The sequence below is a fragment of the Primulina huaijiensis genome, chromosome 18 (assembly GCF_012295235.1).
Source record: "Primulina huaijiensis isolate GDHJ02 chromosome 18, ASM1229523v2, whole genome shotgun sequence".
Lineage (NCBI taxonomy): Eukaryota > Viridiplantae > Streptophyta > Magnoliopsida > Lamiales > Gesneriaceae > Primulina > Primulina huaijiensis.
In genome coordinates this window covers 2,709,283-2,725,271 of record NC_133323.1, presented here as the reverse complement: position 1 = coordinate 2,725,271, position 15,989 = coordinate 2,709,283, and the positions used below count along the sequence as shown (strand labels likewise).

General features: G+C 34.4%; 2 protein-coding genes across 4 annotated transcripts; one reads left to right on the top strand and one right to left on the bottom strand.

Annotated features, from left to right (window-relative positions):
* Positions 1-5,383: 5,383 nt before the first annotated feature.
* Positions 5,384-7,481, top strand: LOC140963805 (uncharacterized). 2 transcript variants are annotated; one of them, XM_073423211.1, is made up of 2 exons: positions 5,384-6,537; positions 7,331-7,481. In XM_073423211.1, the coding sequence occupies exons 1-2, from the start codon at positions 5,505-5,507 to the stop codon at positions 7,345-7,347; spliced, it is 1,050 nt and encodes a 349-aa protein (XP_073279312.1). In that variant the 5' UTR covers positions 5,384-5,504; the 3' UTR covers positions 7,348-7,481. The 2 variants fall into 2 exon arrangements, with proteins under 2 accessions (XP_073279312.1, XP_073279313.1); XM_073423212.1 differs by having other exon boundaries at positions 5,385-6,537; positions 7,334-7,481.
* Positions 7,482-8,180: 699 nt separating this feature from the next.
* Positions 8,181-11,687, bottom strand: LOC140964503 (14-3-3 protein 9-like). 2 transcript variants are annotated; one of them, XR_012172893.1, is made up of 8 exons: positions 11,443-11,687; positions 10,685-10,991; positions 10,518-10,605; positions 9,575-9,684; positions 9,343-9,491; positions 9,185-9,213; positions 8,554-8,594; positions 8,181-8,466 (listed from the first exon to the last, which is right to left on the bottom strand). XR_012172893.1 is itself a non-coding variant. In XM_073424345.1 (7 exons), exons 1-7 carry the CDS (start codon positions 11,513-11,515, stop codon positions 8,464-8,466), a joined length of 771 nt encoding a protein of 256 aa, XP_073280446.1. In that variant the 5' UTR covers positions 11,516-11,687; the 3' UTR covers positions 8,254-8,463. The 2 variants fall into 2 exon arrangements, 1 of the variants encoding a protein (XP_073280446.1); XM_073424345.1 differs by lacking the exon at positions 9,185-9,213 and having other exon boundaries at positions 8,254-8,466.
* Positions 11,688-15,989: the final 4,302 nt, after the last annotated feature.

The window sequence follows — 15,989 nt, the reverse complement described above, 5'->3', positions numbered from 1 at the left end:
TATATATAAAATAAAATAATAAATTTAAGATTTAAAGAATTAATTTTCCAAAAAATAAAATAACAAAATAAAAAAATTTACAGCCAGTTCAACCGATTTTTGATCGACGCTAAAACGATTTTTTAAGATGTTTCGGATCAGAATCAGTTTCCAGATCCTGAAAACAGTGATTATAATATTGGACGATGGGATCACATGGCATGCCCTCCCGTGGGAACAAACTTTAGTGCATTGCAAACCATAACTTCATGTAAAAAGATATCAATGATCACGTTACTTGCAGTGTGCATGTGTATCACTGTCCAGCTTCCCCTAATAATTGTGGCTTGAGGTGTTGCACTTCCAACTCCAATTTTTCAGTTAAACTAATATATGTACATCTTATTCCACATTTAATGATTTTTTTTATATATAAAATTTCAAGTGTTTTGTTTCATGCAAAAAATTGTTTAAAAAAAATTAATTAAGTTTGTTTACCAGAAAATTAGTATTATTTTAAGATTGATTACACTTGCTGTTTAAATTGATAAAAATTTAAGAAATAATGATATCATTAGAAGTATCAATATTGGAAATAAGAGAAAAATAGCGAATCAGTTTTTGGGGTTGGTGATTTTTAGTAGACGTGTATGTTAGTTTTCTTTCGTAACATTTCAAATTAATGAAATAAACTCAATATTCACAAGACACACAAATTCTGCTTAACGATTTTATCAGATCGCTACAAAAATGACGTCACCATGGCTAAGTTCCTTTCTATCGTATTGCTATGTATGGTGACATACAAATGTGACACTCCCGAACAAAGAGGAACGCTTTGGCATGGAAATTGGTGCTGGGGATTGTGCAATACAAGAAAGTACTACTTGGTAGTTCATGTAAAAGATACATCGCACCAAGTCTGATGTCATCCAAAAGCATAAAGAATATCGACTGAAAAATCCTTGACTAGATTGAGATAAAGCAGAAAATCCATCAAAGTTATTCATGACCGAGTTGCCAGAAATTGCAAGAAGTGTTATGCATCTAATAGCTTATGTACGCTCTTGTAATAACACCTCACCCAAGATAAATTAACCAACACTTGCAAGCCAAGGCAAAAAAGTATATATACAGAAAAGTTAAAAACTCAAACTACCACTCACCACAAGTATCATAATTCACACGAGATGACAATAAGAATCTTGGAGTAGTTCCTGCATGTCTGCAGTAGAATTTACCAGCTGGACATGCGGAAGTTCCTACATTTCGAAAATGAAAGGCCAAAAGAGTTAATCAGGAGATAACTTTCTCAAGGGCATACAAATCAAAATCATGCAGCTTGCGAAAAAATAAATAGTATGATGTCGAGGTTCATAAAGCACCTTCCACGATTTTAAAAATCTATGCATGCATGTGAATATTCTGTGCACCCTTTTCTTCTTTTGTTAATTTGTCCAAGCATAAACATTTGGTATTAATCAAGTTAAAATTTATGCTAAAGAGTTCCAACCCTCGCACATTATAGACAGAAAGAATAAGCGGTGAAATAGTGCCACGATAAGAGTAGACATTAGTAGAGTAGGCATAATGCAACAAAAAATTATGTGGTTTGGAAGTCTCAAAAGTGCTTACACACACTCTTCTTTTGTGCCAGAAAGAATCTACCAAATAATCTTTAAACTACACAAGTCGAAACCACTGAAGCAACATAAGAATATGCTCTCAATGCCAGGTCAAAACCACTTAATTGGAACCATATGACAGGACAACTAGGATACTTAGACCACGGCCACTTGCACTCTAATCTTAAGCCGTAAAAAGATTAGCCTATACAATCAGTAAGAGAAATTTTCATCCATGCATGAATCGATGGTTGTTTCGCATTTCAAAAAGCCAAAAGGTATCGCAGGTTAGCTGCCTTAGATTATCCTTTTTGCCGAAATTAGACTCTAAATCAGTAACCTTTACCACGATCCTTGATCCTTTTAAAGGCCGGTGATCTCGACATTGATTCAGCAGAAACAATTTAGTCCTCAGCCATGACAGAAAGATAACCTCGAAGGGTCGTCATCTAGGTCATTTCTACATTACATTCAAAGGAAACTTCCAGAAAACATTAATCAACGGATACCCTCAATGCTAAAGCCTTGATCAATACCAGAGCATAGCCCGATCTAAAAAGACTAAATATGAACCTTACGCACTTCTAAGTTTTTGTCATCATCCCAAAACCTAGACAGTGATTATTGTAACAAAGCCATTTTAACGTTATATGATTAAAAACAGTATGTCCTGCATGGACATTTAAAATGATTTCACTGTATAAATTTTTCTTAAAAATTTATTTACTATTATTTAGTTCTTTTCTTAAAAAAATATTCTGCATAGTTTCATACCTCTAATTGAATCCTATTTTTAAACCAGTATCGGATGACTTGCATGCCAAAATATTTATATTTTGACATATATAATAAATTGTATCTTAAAATCTCTTGAAAGTAGAAAAATTTTATGATTGGTTGCTCTTCATTTGTGTCACCTACAACTCAGAAAAAAGAAGTTTAGCTTTAATGAATGACCATCTTTTCATGCTCTCTATTCAACAATTTTTAGAGCACTACCAGTCTTCTACTTGTTATGCCTTATCGATTTTGGCACTCTTTTCATTCTTTTCACACGAACAAATTAAGTATTTAAATGTGGTTCATTTTATTTATTTAGATTCATAATTATTACATCAATCTTTCTCCTATATATGAAACCTTATTAAATTACAAAAAATTTACATTTTTTGGATCAATTTTATATAGTTATAATTATGCAAAGAACAACAAATACTACATCTGCATGCTCATCGTGCAAGCATCAGAGACAGAAATGCACTGATAATTATGTGCATACTGGTGCCATTTTTTCCGGCGACTAAAACTGTCGAATTCCAAGCCATTCACAAGGTGTTTGGCGTGAGCAATGTGACGAAAATCATGAGGAATCTCAAGGAGAAAGATCAGAAATTAGCGCGCGGTGGAAAAAAAATCCCGTGCTCGCGCGGCCCGTACGGTGACTACCGGAGAGTATGCGAAGAGCTTAGGCTATACAAAAACCAATTTCGCTAAGTCCCGATTACTCAAGGGAGTCTAGTTTACAAACTAACACAAGGACAAACGGGGTGGAATATTAATAAGGTCGTCGTGAGCAATAACAACGACAACGAGAATAGTAACTTCGATGACATCGATAATAACATTACTATGAACTACATATTCACATAAACGGGGATTCTATGATGGATTTTTACCACCCCTTTAGCCACAATGATTTTGAACATAATAACCAAAATTCGAATAACGGGGAGCTTACTGCTGATAGTGTAATTTCACACGATGATGATCAACATCTGCAGTCTATATTCTAAACTGATGGCATATTTATGCTATTTGCTCATGTTGTAGCTTTTTGCAAAAGGGTAAACTGAGATGAATTCATTGGAATCACGTTCTTTGCTATTCAGGTTACTCCTAGTGCTATCCGGTTAAGGAAGAAATACCTAGACGTCAACAAGCGCAAGGCAATGAGTAAAAGACCTAAATAGCAATGTTTGAATGTACGACAGTTTAGTAAGCCTATTCTGATCTCTTTATGTTTTCCAATTTTGGATTACACACTTGGTGATTGACCACAATTTTCTCTCATGTTAGCATATAAGAATGTGTTGTACCATATGTATGTTCTGTAATCAGAAGTGACGACCGACTACTATTTTATATATGAGGTTGTGCTTTGATGGATTTGAGAGGATCAAATGGATTCGATTTTAAATTTCTTGCCTTGCTTGAATATATAATATTCAATAGTATTGAAATTCACATAAATATATCTATGACTCCTTCCACAGATCAAATTATTCTCTTCTTCTCTCTCTGCATGGCCTTTTAAAAAACATATGAATTTTTTATTTTGTTTCAAAATAACTAAATTAATTAACGATATTTTCTTATTTTAGTTTTTAAAAAACTCTCATCGAGAAGAAAAATAAATAAAGAATAATAAATCTCAAAAAATTTCCAAAAAAAAAAGAATGATTAAAATTGAAAAAAGAAATCTATGGTATTTGGGAGGTTGTCGGTCCGGTCCCTCTTACTAAATCGGGTGAAGCAGAGACTGCATTTATTGGCGCATACCAAGCAGACGATCAATACGACTGCTTGTTCAAAATTGTACTGATCGGGGATTCCGGTGTTGGAAAATCCAACTTGCTGTCCAAGTTCATCATCAGTGTCGAATTCACCGCGCTCAGCATCCGCAAGAACGATAATATCGCAGCTGGTGATCAAGAACTGTATGAATGTTGTGTTTGTACTAAAAATAAAATTTGGACCCGGTGGTTGAAGAAACGCAGGGATCATCATACAAACTCGAGCATTTTTATTACACGAATATATAGAGACCGGTGACAATCTGGCCCGATGAGCGGCAGAACATCGATGTTGGCTCTAAGGATGATGTTTCGGCACTAAATTAGAAGAAGCATTGGTTCATTTGTATACAAAAAAATTCGTCAGCTTGATTTCGATTTCATGGATGGATGAATTAATTCTTGAACCAATTGATTTTTATATGATTTTAATTGAAATAATTCAATTCATTGGTTTTAGAATAATGTTTAGTAAAATTTATAAGTCGTGCATGAAACAAGGTTCAAATGAACTAAGACTTGTAGTCTTCAGTTGAAAGCGAAGCTCAACTTGGTTGTGAAGAAAATAAAATCGCACAATGAAGAATTTTGCATATTGGATTACTGAAAGACAAGAATGTGTAATAAGAATAATAAAAAATGTCGTGTAATTAATTATATTATATTTGATATGTAAGTTGAGTGTGAGTTGAACAATCAATATATATGTACTAAAATTTTCAAAAGGGTCCGACCCAGCTCATCTTCAGTTGCAGGTTAGGCAGATTAAATTTTTGTGTGCTGTAATTGTCTTTACTCGTTAAAACAATCAAAATATGATGCTTGAACTGCTGTACGATTTAAAATATTTGAGTAACATCATTAGAAATAACTATAATTTTGATAAAATTGCAAAAGCTTGCAAGTCAAACTCAAATTAACCGTTGAGTACAAAAGGCTTAAATTTACTCTTGCTTATTTAATTTATTCATTTAAAATAAATTGTTATTGATCTCACTATAAATATTACGATTGATTTCAATGAAATAAAATGGAATTGGAACAAAAACAATTTAAAATTGCTTTTAAAAAAACTTTTTCCAAAATTAATAATATAATATTTAAAAAAAAATTTTGAATGAATGAAATCATATTTAAATTTTTATGATATGGACTATATACATATTAATTAATTGAATTAAAATATATTAGGAAGAATGGCAAAAATTGAAAGGCCCACCTTAATATTTTGGCCTGGGCTACTCGTTACCGGTGCTGGCCGCCAGCTGATTTTCTCATTCTCTAAGGCTAAAAAATTTAACTCCGAGAGTCGCCTCCAGCCGCCGACATGTCACCTTCGCGTACCCCTTCTCCTCCTCTCTCTGCCGCCACTTCCCCAATCTCCGACGACGACAAAAACGTCCATTCTTCCCCTTCCTCACCTGCAAAACCGGAACTTCCACAGCCGGCTACACGAACCTCTGTTTTTCCCACCCGAGAAGACTGTTGGTCGGAGGATGCAAGCCGGACGCTCGTTGAAGCCTGGGGGTCCCGTTACCTGGTGCTCAACCGAGGAAACCTCCGCCAGAAGCACTGGCAGGAAGTCGCCGACGCCGTCAACAGCGTCCACGGCGCGTCCTTCAAGCTCCGCCGCACCGACGTCCAGTGTAAGAACCGCGTAGACACCATCAAGAAGAAGTACAAGATCGAGAAGTCCAAGGTTGTCCAATCCAACGGGCGATACTCCTCAACGTGGCCCCACTTCGACAGCCTTGACTCGCTGATCGGCGACACCTTCGTCAAGATTAGCAACACCAACTCTAATGGTCATAGAAGAAACCTCCGCCGGAGAGTTTCCCATTCGCCGGAGGTCTCTCCATCTCCACCGCGGTTACCGTCTACCTTGACCCATTACCGTGAAAGCTCACCGGACATGATCCCCCACATTATAAAAGGTCCGGAACCGAGTCAGATTTTGAAGGTCCCGTGGTCTGTGCCGGTAGGTCCCAGGACGAAGCGCTCCGGACCGCCGAGCTTGACTGAGAGGAATTTCTCACTAATGGCAGCAGCCGCGGCAGCAATGAAGGCTAAAGAGGATGAAGAAGGAGATGATGAGGATTCTGATAATTGGGGTGGTCGGCTGCCAGCAGTGGGGATCAAAAGGAAGGGGATAACGGCGATGGAGGGGTACCGGAAGTTAGCGGACGCAATAGGGAGGTTAGGAACTATATATGAGAAGGTGGAAGAGGCCAAGCAGAGGCAAATGTTGGAGTTGGAGAAGCAAAGAATGCAATTTGCCAAGGATTTAGAGATCCAGAGAATGAAGGTCTTCGTGGTCCAGCTCGAGAAGCTTAAGCGAGTTAAGAGCAACGATTCACGTAGTAAGTCTTAAAGAACCTCCATTTAACCTTGCATTTTGTAGCACCAACCGATTTTCTAAAGCTCAAGTTTATGTTTCATGTATTCAAAATCACACACGGATTTGCTAATCCTTTTTCGGTTTCTAATCATATAGTTTCAAATGATTGATCGGAAGGATACATACCATGCCCGTTGATGAATTCGTTTCTTGTCAACAATGTCAGTTCCTAATGTAAAATGTTTAGATTGAGGAGTGTTAAAATTTGATACATACCATGCCCACTGATGAAATATGAATTGGTGCTTTTTCTGTTACTACTAAGTTGGGGTGGCACACATGATTTAGAAGAGATTGATGGGTTAAGCATTTTTTTTTTTGAGGTTCAAAACTTCAATCCATCGAGAATTTTAGATGTGAAATTTGATATTAATATCCCCTGTTCTTCTCACCCAACTCCGCTGTAGGTATCTTTTCTTTAGGACTCCTCTTATTGTTCATTCTTATGCATTTTAAAGTTCCAAGTTTTTTTTATTAGTTGTGGTGGCAATAAAAGGTCCTTACTCGAACGATACTTTTGTTGATGATTTGGATCATTAATGTGATCAATCGAATTATGTTTTTCTAGGCATAAGCATTCTTTAGTTAGTCATGCCTTTTGACAATGTTTTGTCATCTCATATTTGTTGACGGTTTCATAGTAATGAACGAGGTAGAGAGTGACGATATGAGTAGACAACACAACCGGAACATTCTCTCCATTATCTATATTGGTTTAACAACTAATTCTGGACGCTGTTTCTTTTTCGATGCAGCAGACAGTTACTTGTAAATGCAACAGCAAACACTTGGCTGGCTAATGGCTATCAATCTCAGAAAACATTTGTTTGGCCAGCGATCAATCTCGAAAGTGCTTGTTTATTCCAGTTAGCTCTGCATATACGTACAGGTTTAGTGAGTTTAGAAATGTTGCTTATTTTTAAGCTTCTGTTTGCTTAGTTATCATGTTCTGGGACTCGGTATAGTGTGAAGTAGGAAGTACTGCATAATTATCTTACATACAACTTGTAACTATCATTGCATGCTTCTTGTTTTAACGTTCAGAATATTGTTCCAAAAAATGGCGTTTAAATTTCTTACCCCACATATAATCCCATAAAAAAAATCTTATTTTTATCAAATGGTCGGGAAAACGTGTTTCTTTTTCATCTCTAAATGTACAGTCTTGCTTAGAAATCAAACGCTGTTGGAAGAATCCAACGTTTGAACTACAATTTTCATCTTCAGGTTGTCGTGTATTGATCTGCATTAGTATTTCTATTTTCACCACTTCAATTAATCAATAGCTCGAGAGATTTTTTGGGCGTCGGCCGTTGATTATTATAGTTAAAAGGCAGGAAAATGAAATTGATCCTACATTTATTTATACAGTCAAAAAGAAATAAAAATCTACTTTATCAGATTTTAAAGCGTTATGGCCTTAGTGATATAATGTACAAGAGTCGAAAAAAAAAAATAAAAGAAACTGAATTCAAACGGGAAAGGACCAAAATGAAATTTCTCCTCCTGTTTATACAGGCAGGATTGTTCGAACATTTAATCTGAAAAACCAGTTATTATTTTGGTGAATAATGATGGATTTATAACACAGTCAAGTTCAATAAATGAGGACAAAAGTAGACCAGATTTCCAAACACACAGACGCACACAAATTTCTTATGTAGGCTAAGGTAGTCACTAAAAATAAACCACCTATTAGGCCAAATCAAATCGGCATAGTTCCATTCAGAATGACAGACGACAGAACAATCTCGAAGATTGACCAATCCATGCAAAGATCACACGCATAAAAACAAGTAACTATTAATAATTAAAGCGAACATTCCCAAAGCATATCAGCTGTTCTTCGAGTCCTCCAGACGTCGAAGGCCCTAGTCATCCATTAGTTTCACTGCAATGAAACAAGAAATAAAAATATTCAAGCATATGCTAAACCGTGAAAAACAACCACGAACAAACTATAGAAGATGGTAACCACCTCTCCGGTTTTGGTGGAAGCATCATATTTTTGCCCTTCTTCTGTAAACAAGAAAGCGATTTTAGATACAACAAGAAAAAGTTCTTCCTTAGGAAGCTACAATGAACTACAAGTACATAGAATCCACAAGTTCCTTCATGAAAAGGTGATAGTTCCTTCGTTGAGACTTCTAAAGATTGACCAAAAAATAGTGAATCATTTGTCCAAAGAGGGAGTAGGAGAGTTCAGTTCTCGAACATGTATCTCCTACCCTTTTACTAACCTAAAAGCGGAGGAGGAGTCCAAGATTTTTGAATCTATTTTATAGCTGGAGCTGTGAGGAGGTGCGAAGCAATTCTAAATGTCTACGTGTCAGACATCTTTAACAAAACTATTGGCACTGAGACCCCTCTTGTTTCAAGTGACGAAAATTATTTTATACTAAATTATGCCAACATAACAACTGCTGGTATCGAAACACCAAAGAACACGGAAATTACATGGCTTCATTTGTATTCCCAAACTGACGCCACTTTCCCAAATCCCATTGGCCAGTGTGATCGCCAACACGAGTACATTTTCGTGCATCTCAATCATGTAATGAACTGAATTTACTCACGAAAATTACATATCATAGATCAATATGCCTTACCTGGTTCTGATTAATGGCTTTTCATCCCACTGAAATTTAAACGAGCGCAAACACATAGACACAAAAGAAGAAATTCACACAAAAAGAAATATAATATTAAAAAAATAAAAAAACTGCAAACTCTGAGCTGTGTAAGTTGGTCATAATAATTACATCACCTGCTTCCTCTGATATGTCGGAGGTCCACAGGGTGAGATTATCCCTAAGAAGCTGCATAATCAAGGTGCTATCTTTGTATGACTCTTCATTCAAGGTATCAAGCTCAGAGATTGCTTCATCAAAGGCTTGCTTTGCAAGATGGCATGCCCTGGGAAACAAGTGAATGATTTGATAGTGACAAACCATATCATACTGATACTTATGAGAACTAAATTACTAAAAAGACAGCACCTTTCAGGTGAATTCATAATCTCATAGTAGAAGACCGAAAAATTCAATGCCAAACCCAAGCGAATTGGATGAGTAGGTGGTAACTCTGCCTCAGCAGTGGTGGTAGCTGCCTGCAAGCAAGTCTCAAAATGTAAATAAACATACAACTGGTGATGGATAATTAGGTTGACAGCGACTGCATCATGCCAATATTCAAAGTTCAAAAATGGCTTCAAAAGTCCATGATACTCGCTAAATACTTCAAGTCGAACTCTTCATTCTTGAAACTTACATCGCCAAAAAGAGGACGATCATTCTAAACTCACTACAAACAATTTAGAGGCTCCATTCAGAGAGACAAAAAAGCTTCAGCAACAAATTTATAGGAGAATAACATGGAAATTAAGACTGAAAGTGAACACTTTTTAATGCAGGAGAAGAGTGTGCACCCTATTAATTGCATCATGAGATAATATTGGACCACGAGACAATATACACACCTAATCATCTATCCATTTTGTATTGCTCAGAATGAGTTTTTTTTCACTTCCCTTATTCGCCAACTGAACTTGGTCCTCTGAATTCAAATGACCGATTAACCTAACTGCAAAAGTGAGAAGCAAACATGTTTGGCAGCACAGGGAATAACCAAAGTAACCGGCCGAAAGACTTCTTGTACAGATTCCCATTATCGTTTGAATTTTGGTTATTTAGCTCAGCATTTTTCTATTCAAGCTCCAATAACTTCTCTAACAAAAGAACAGTGAGCACGCACACCACCACCGACAGTGCCCGTACAGATTAATAAACACACAAAATTACAACAGTGCCGAAGCAGTAGCTCTGTGAACCTTCAGGACTTGACTGGGATGAGAATATGATCAATATCTGAGTATGAGTGGTACTGTGGTAGTTAGGGAAGTCAAAAAATTTATTACAGCCCAATACTATAACTAAATTATACCTCATATGCTTTCAGTGATTCATCTGCAACTGCTTTCCTATCATTACCAATCTTGAACTCAGCAAGATACCTATAGTAGTCACCTTTCCTGCAAAGAAAAAAAAAACCAACTTCTCAACTGCATGACATTAACACAACGGCAAACCAAATGATACACTGTGACTCACATCTTGTAATAAAACACCCTGGACTCGCCAGCAGTGCATGAGGGAATGAGATGTTCGTCAATGACAGCCAAAATGTCTTTACAAATGTTAATGAGCTCAGTTTCAACCTTCTGTCTGTACTCCTTGATCCGTTTAGCATTCTGGTCATTGCCTCTCGACTCTTCTTTCTGCTCAATTGATGACAAGATTCTCCACGAAGCTCTTCGAGATCCAATCACGTTCTTGTAGCCAACTGATAACAAGTTCCTCTCCTCAACTGTCAATTCCACATCCATTTTAGCCACTTTTTTCATTGCTTCCACCATCTCTGCCAAAATCCAGCCAACATCGAACCGAACCAACAGTCAAGTTTATATCTTTTCACTCCATCTCAATAGCATACCATAACTAACAACAATTGATAAGATCTAATCTAAAAAACTTCGATTTTCTTATAGTCTGCTATTTCCATCTCACGAGAAATCGACTTCTATACTGAATAAAAGGAGCCATAACAAAATTAATCAACACCCACACTTGGTGAAATCTACACAGGAAATAACTTTCCAATCAATGCCTCACAAAATTGCAGCGGACACCATAGCTTCTGAGCTCAAACAAGTAAGCAACTTAATAAATATATCAGCGATAACTGAAAGAAATTAAAGCTCTCCGAATCCACCTAAACCCACAATACAAAAAGAGAAATTGGACTTTAGATCCATAACCTCTCAGTTGCATCTGTACAGAGACACCCATAAATGAAATCAAGGGTTTACCATCGTAGCGTTCGGCTTGCTCGGCGAGCTTAGCAGTGTAGACTGCGGTTTCACGATCTGAGGAGGAAGCCATCGCTGTTCCGAGCTGAGAGTCTGTCACTCCGCACGATTTCTATTTCTACAGTAAAAAATATGGCAAAATGAAAAGAGGGAGATTGGAACAGAAGATAGAAAAGTGGTGGAAAAAATTTGGAGAAATGATTGATTTTGTGACCGACACTTATCTTCTGTACTTTCCCTGCGGTTCCTGTGGTTTCAGCTGAAGTCGTTGTCAATCCAACGGTTTGTGCATACGCTTTAGGGTCCGTATTTTTCGGGTAGTGATCGCAAATATTATATTTTTAGAGGTTAATTAAATTTATAAATTGTGAAAATTAGTGAGAAAAAATCAAAATTGGTTAGTGATTAATAAAAAAGTAAATAACTCAAATCTTTTTCAAGTTAATTGTGTTGGTAAATGAGTGATTTTATTACTTAGATTTTTAATGTAATAATATAATATTATCTTTGTCGAAATGTTTGCAGAAAATATGTTTGATGGTGTAAATGTATGGAAATGATAATTTGAATTAGATAAAAATACTAAAGGTAAGAATGTTCAAAATAAAATTTAATTTGAAAATTTTATAGTTTGATTAAATTAACCCTAATCAAAACTTAGGGTTAAGCATAAACAAAAAAATTGATTTTTTTTAGCGAAAAACCAATAATTTTTTTAAATAACCACCAAATTGGCCCAGGTAAATTAAAATATTTTTTCTTTAAGATTTTTAACTTGTAAATTTCAGTGAAAACAATATTTATTGGATTAAATTTATAAAAATTAATTTTCTTCACATCCCAATCACCTTATATGGGAAAACCTGGTCTGGCCCTCCCCAAAAAAAAAAAAAAAAAAAAAAAAGAAATTCACCAGTGATTGAACCAAATAGAGAAGAAAAGATGTCACCTCGTTATGCTAGCATATCGTAGTTTAATTAGGTTAAGGCGTTATCTTGATTGCGAGACAATTGTTTGATCTTTCATCTATCACGGTATGAACTTTTTTATTATATTTAAGAATAATAAATAAGGAAATCGATTACTTATATTAATTCATCTGACATCAGAGTATCAAGTTTGAGAAGATATCTAAATTTTAAATCTCAATTAATTTTATAATAAACTCCTCCTCAAACTAAAAATTAATTAATAAATAAATAAATAAGACATTGATATCCATATCCCTTCTATTTCATTTTCAGTTTAGCCCTTGATTTCATCATGATAATGCAATTGTAAGTTGATGCGAATAACGTCGTCCAATTCTTGGCACACAAAAAAAAACAACAACAAGAAGAGAAGAAGACAAGATTGAGTTGTCTATAATGTATCGAGAAAATTATTACGTGGTTAACAGTGTTCAAAAGTGTAGTGGAATTATATATGCATGTTCAGAGAAATTTGATTAATACCTGTTTAAGTAGAAGAGCTGATGTGTGAAAAATGGGGTTAAATGACATGTTTGCAAGATTTAATTAATTGCATAGATGATTATGAAAATTTGATTGATTGACGACTACTCGAAAAGTTAAATATCTATAATGTCTATAAATAAAATAAAAAATATATATATTTTATTTGAGTAACTCGCTAACTACTCAAGATAGTTCAGACATTCAAATATAGTTGAGAATGTCAACGATATACCGCATTAATATCATTACATCACCCAATATTAATTCTTGATAAATTAACTAAAATATATCGACAAATTATTCATAATATTACGCATATGTATATCTCAACAGTCTTTGCTATATATTTAAGGAAAATACATACTATCGTAGCTATTAATTCTATAATTTTTTAAAAATTTAATTATATATTGGTGTCTGTATGTGGTTGTATAAAATCCCAATAGATTTATCATAAAAATATATAAATAAATCTCAAAATATTTTCCGAACACAGGTTGAAAAAGTTAAGGTGAATAAAGATGAGGGGTTAATGCATGCACGACAAAAAAAACCAAGAATTCAAATATTCTCATCTCTGCTCTCTCGTGTAGTTTCAATAGTATGGCAAAATTATAAGATTATTTCCTCTTCAATCTGGAATATACATCGTGACAACTACTTAAGGAATGTGTGTTGATAAGTACACGAATTGCACTTCATTTATACTAGAATCCATTTAAATTATGTTAGTTTCAGACATAATTATATTTGATATTCGTTGTTTTTGTGTCGTGCAGGAGGTAAACGACTATTAGTTAAGTAAGGACAATTAGGGGCATTTTTGGATGTTGAACTATTAAGAAAATGGCGTCGCATAAATGATAAAAGAAGAAAAGAGTTTCACAAAGAGACGCGGCCGTTTTGGAGAAGAAACGCAAGGAGAGAACAAGATCACACACTTGGAGATGGTATGGAGTGCAAAGATCGATCACGAAGACGAAGAACAACAAATCTGAGGACAGAGACATCACTTTTGATTTGTTATCTGATTCTTTCACTTTTATTTTCTTGTGTTGCGATGTCTAACCTTCGAACATATCTTGTTTTTGTTTAGATTTCGTTGTGAACTAAGTTTTCATTTTAGAGGATCACGTATCTTTGTTGATACGATAATTTGATGCGGTTTTTTATATGATTGAATTTCTTTTGGTTTAACTGTGTTTCTTTGTTTTTATTCGACTTCAGTTTACTGGCCATAAATTGTTATTGTCTGATTAATTATACAACTCGGGAGAGTTACTAGGATTATAGATAATTAGAAACACATCATTGAATGTTTATATCGTTCGAAAAACATATAACTTTAGCGAAGCCTAGGTGAGAACATAGTTTGCATTTATCATTTAAATTTAGATTCTTATTAAGAATGTTTGGATCGAAGTTTGAATGATACAATTTATTCGTCAATTGGGAAATATGGAATAAAATAATTAAGTGTTCTTGGCCATTAAATAATTGAAATTCATGAATATAAATTCAACCGGGAATAATTATCGTGAAAATTTAGTGAAATCACTTATCTAGATATTTTCTCGATTCGGTGATTAGATTAATGTTTATTTACAATTAATTCATTTGCAGTAAACCAAACTTTTTATTGATTTTTCTAAATAAAGTCATGACTATTTTAATTACAAGTACTGATATATTTTTACACACACTCCTCATGAGAACGATATTTTACTCACATATATTAAAACTTGACAACCGTGCGCTTGCGAGCGAAAAATACACAACATGTGTGCATGAGAGACGCGTGTAACAAGAATTAATGAAGAGGGACTTGAATGTGTTTGAACTGAAACGAGGGGGAAGCAAATAATATGACAGCTGCTAAAAAAATGTGAAAACATAGATAAAAGTTAGTCTTTTTTTTTTTTAAAAAAAAATATTATTTTTATGATGTGACAACCTGCAACCGCTGTATTTCGATACGTGCTGGATAAACTTTGGGTTAATGCATTAACTTGCAAACTAATATAGTCAAGTAAATCTTACTGAGCAAATAATGTGTGATATGCTCGCTTGAAAAAATACTGGTAGGAGAAATCGAACATGCCATGATAATTCGTCAAATATTCACTTACTCCACCAATTCAGACATCATCTTAAAAACTAAAATTTGGTTATTTTCTGTGAGCACTTGTTAATTGGTTCTTTTCAAGTTTTGATATGTATCGTATTGTTATGCTCAATTATTAAATTATCGTACGATCTAGTACAATTTTGAAAATTATGATCGTGTTGTCACTATTCTATAACATATGGATGTCGATATTGTCATGTTCCACACCAAATTACAAAGCTACTCATACCCACTTCACGAACTAATTACATATGTTTTATTAAACTAAAAAATAAAGTTAAAAAACAATTGTATATGCATGTGTTTATGCAATATGACGCAAGTCATGTATACATATGGGCGGAGGCGGAACCACATTTGGTTCGGGTGGGTTTAGCTCCATCTATTTTTTTTATAAACTTTGAGGTAAAATTCGACATCTCTAAAATTATGTCGAATATTTAGTTGTTATTATTTGAGTTACGACAATATTTACTTATGATGTATATGAATTTTTAAGCTTTGATTTTTATCTTAAAAATATTTTGTCGCGAATTTTGAAGAAAATTAATCATTTTGTTGAAATATTTTAGAATTATTATGTTGAAAAATTGAATAATTATGAGATTTCGAATATAATTCTTTATTGAATTTTTTTAGATGCTTGGATTTTTCCAATTAAGTAACTCAATTAATGAAAAAAGCTATCATGTTACTTTTAAATTAACCAAATGAGTACACATCTACAAGTAAGATGCAAGTATCAATTACAGTTTATGGATGAACAAAATATCGATATCAACCAAAATAGCCGATCGAACTAAATTAATTTGAAAATTAGTTCGGTTTATTCAGAAGTTCAGTTTTAATTTTAAAAAATATTGGTTGGTTTGGTTCGGTTTCAGTTTTTAATATAAAAATTTGGTTAACCGAACAAACCAAACTTTTATTAGAAAAAATTTAATATTATCAAATTTTCTACT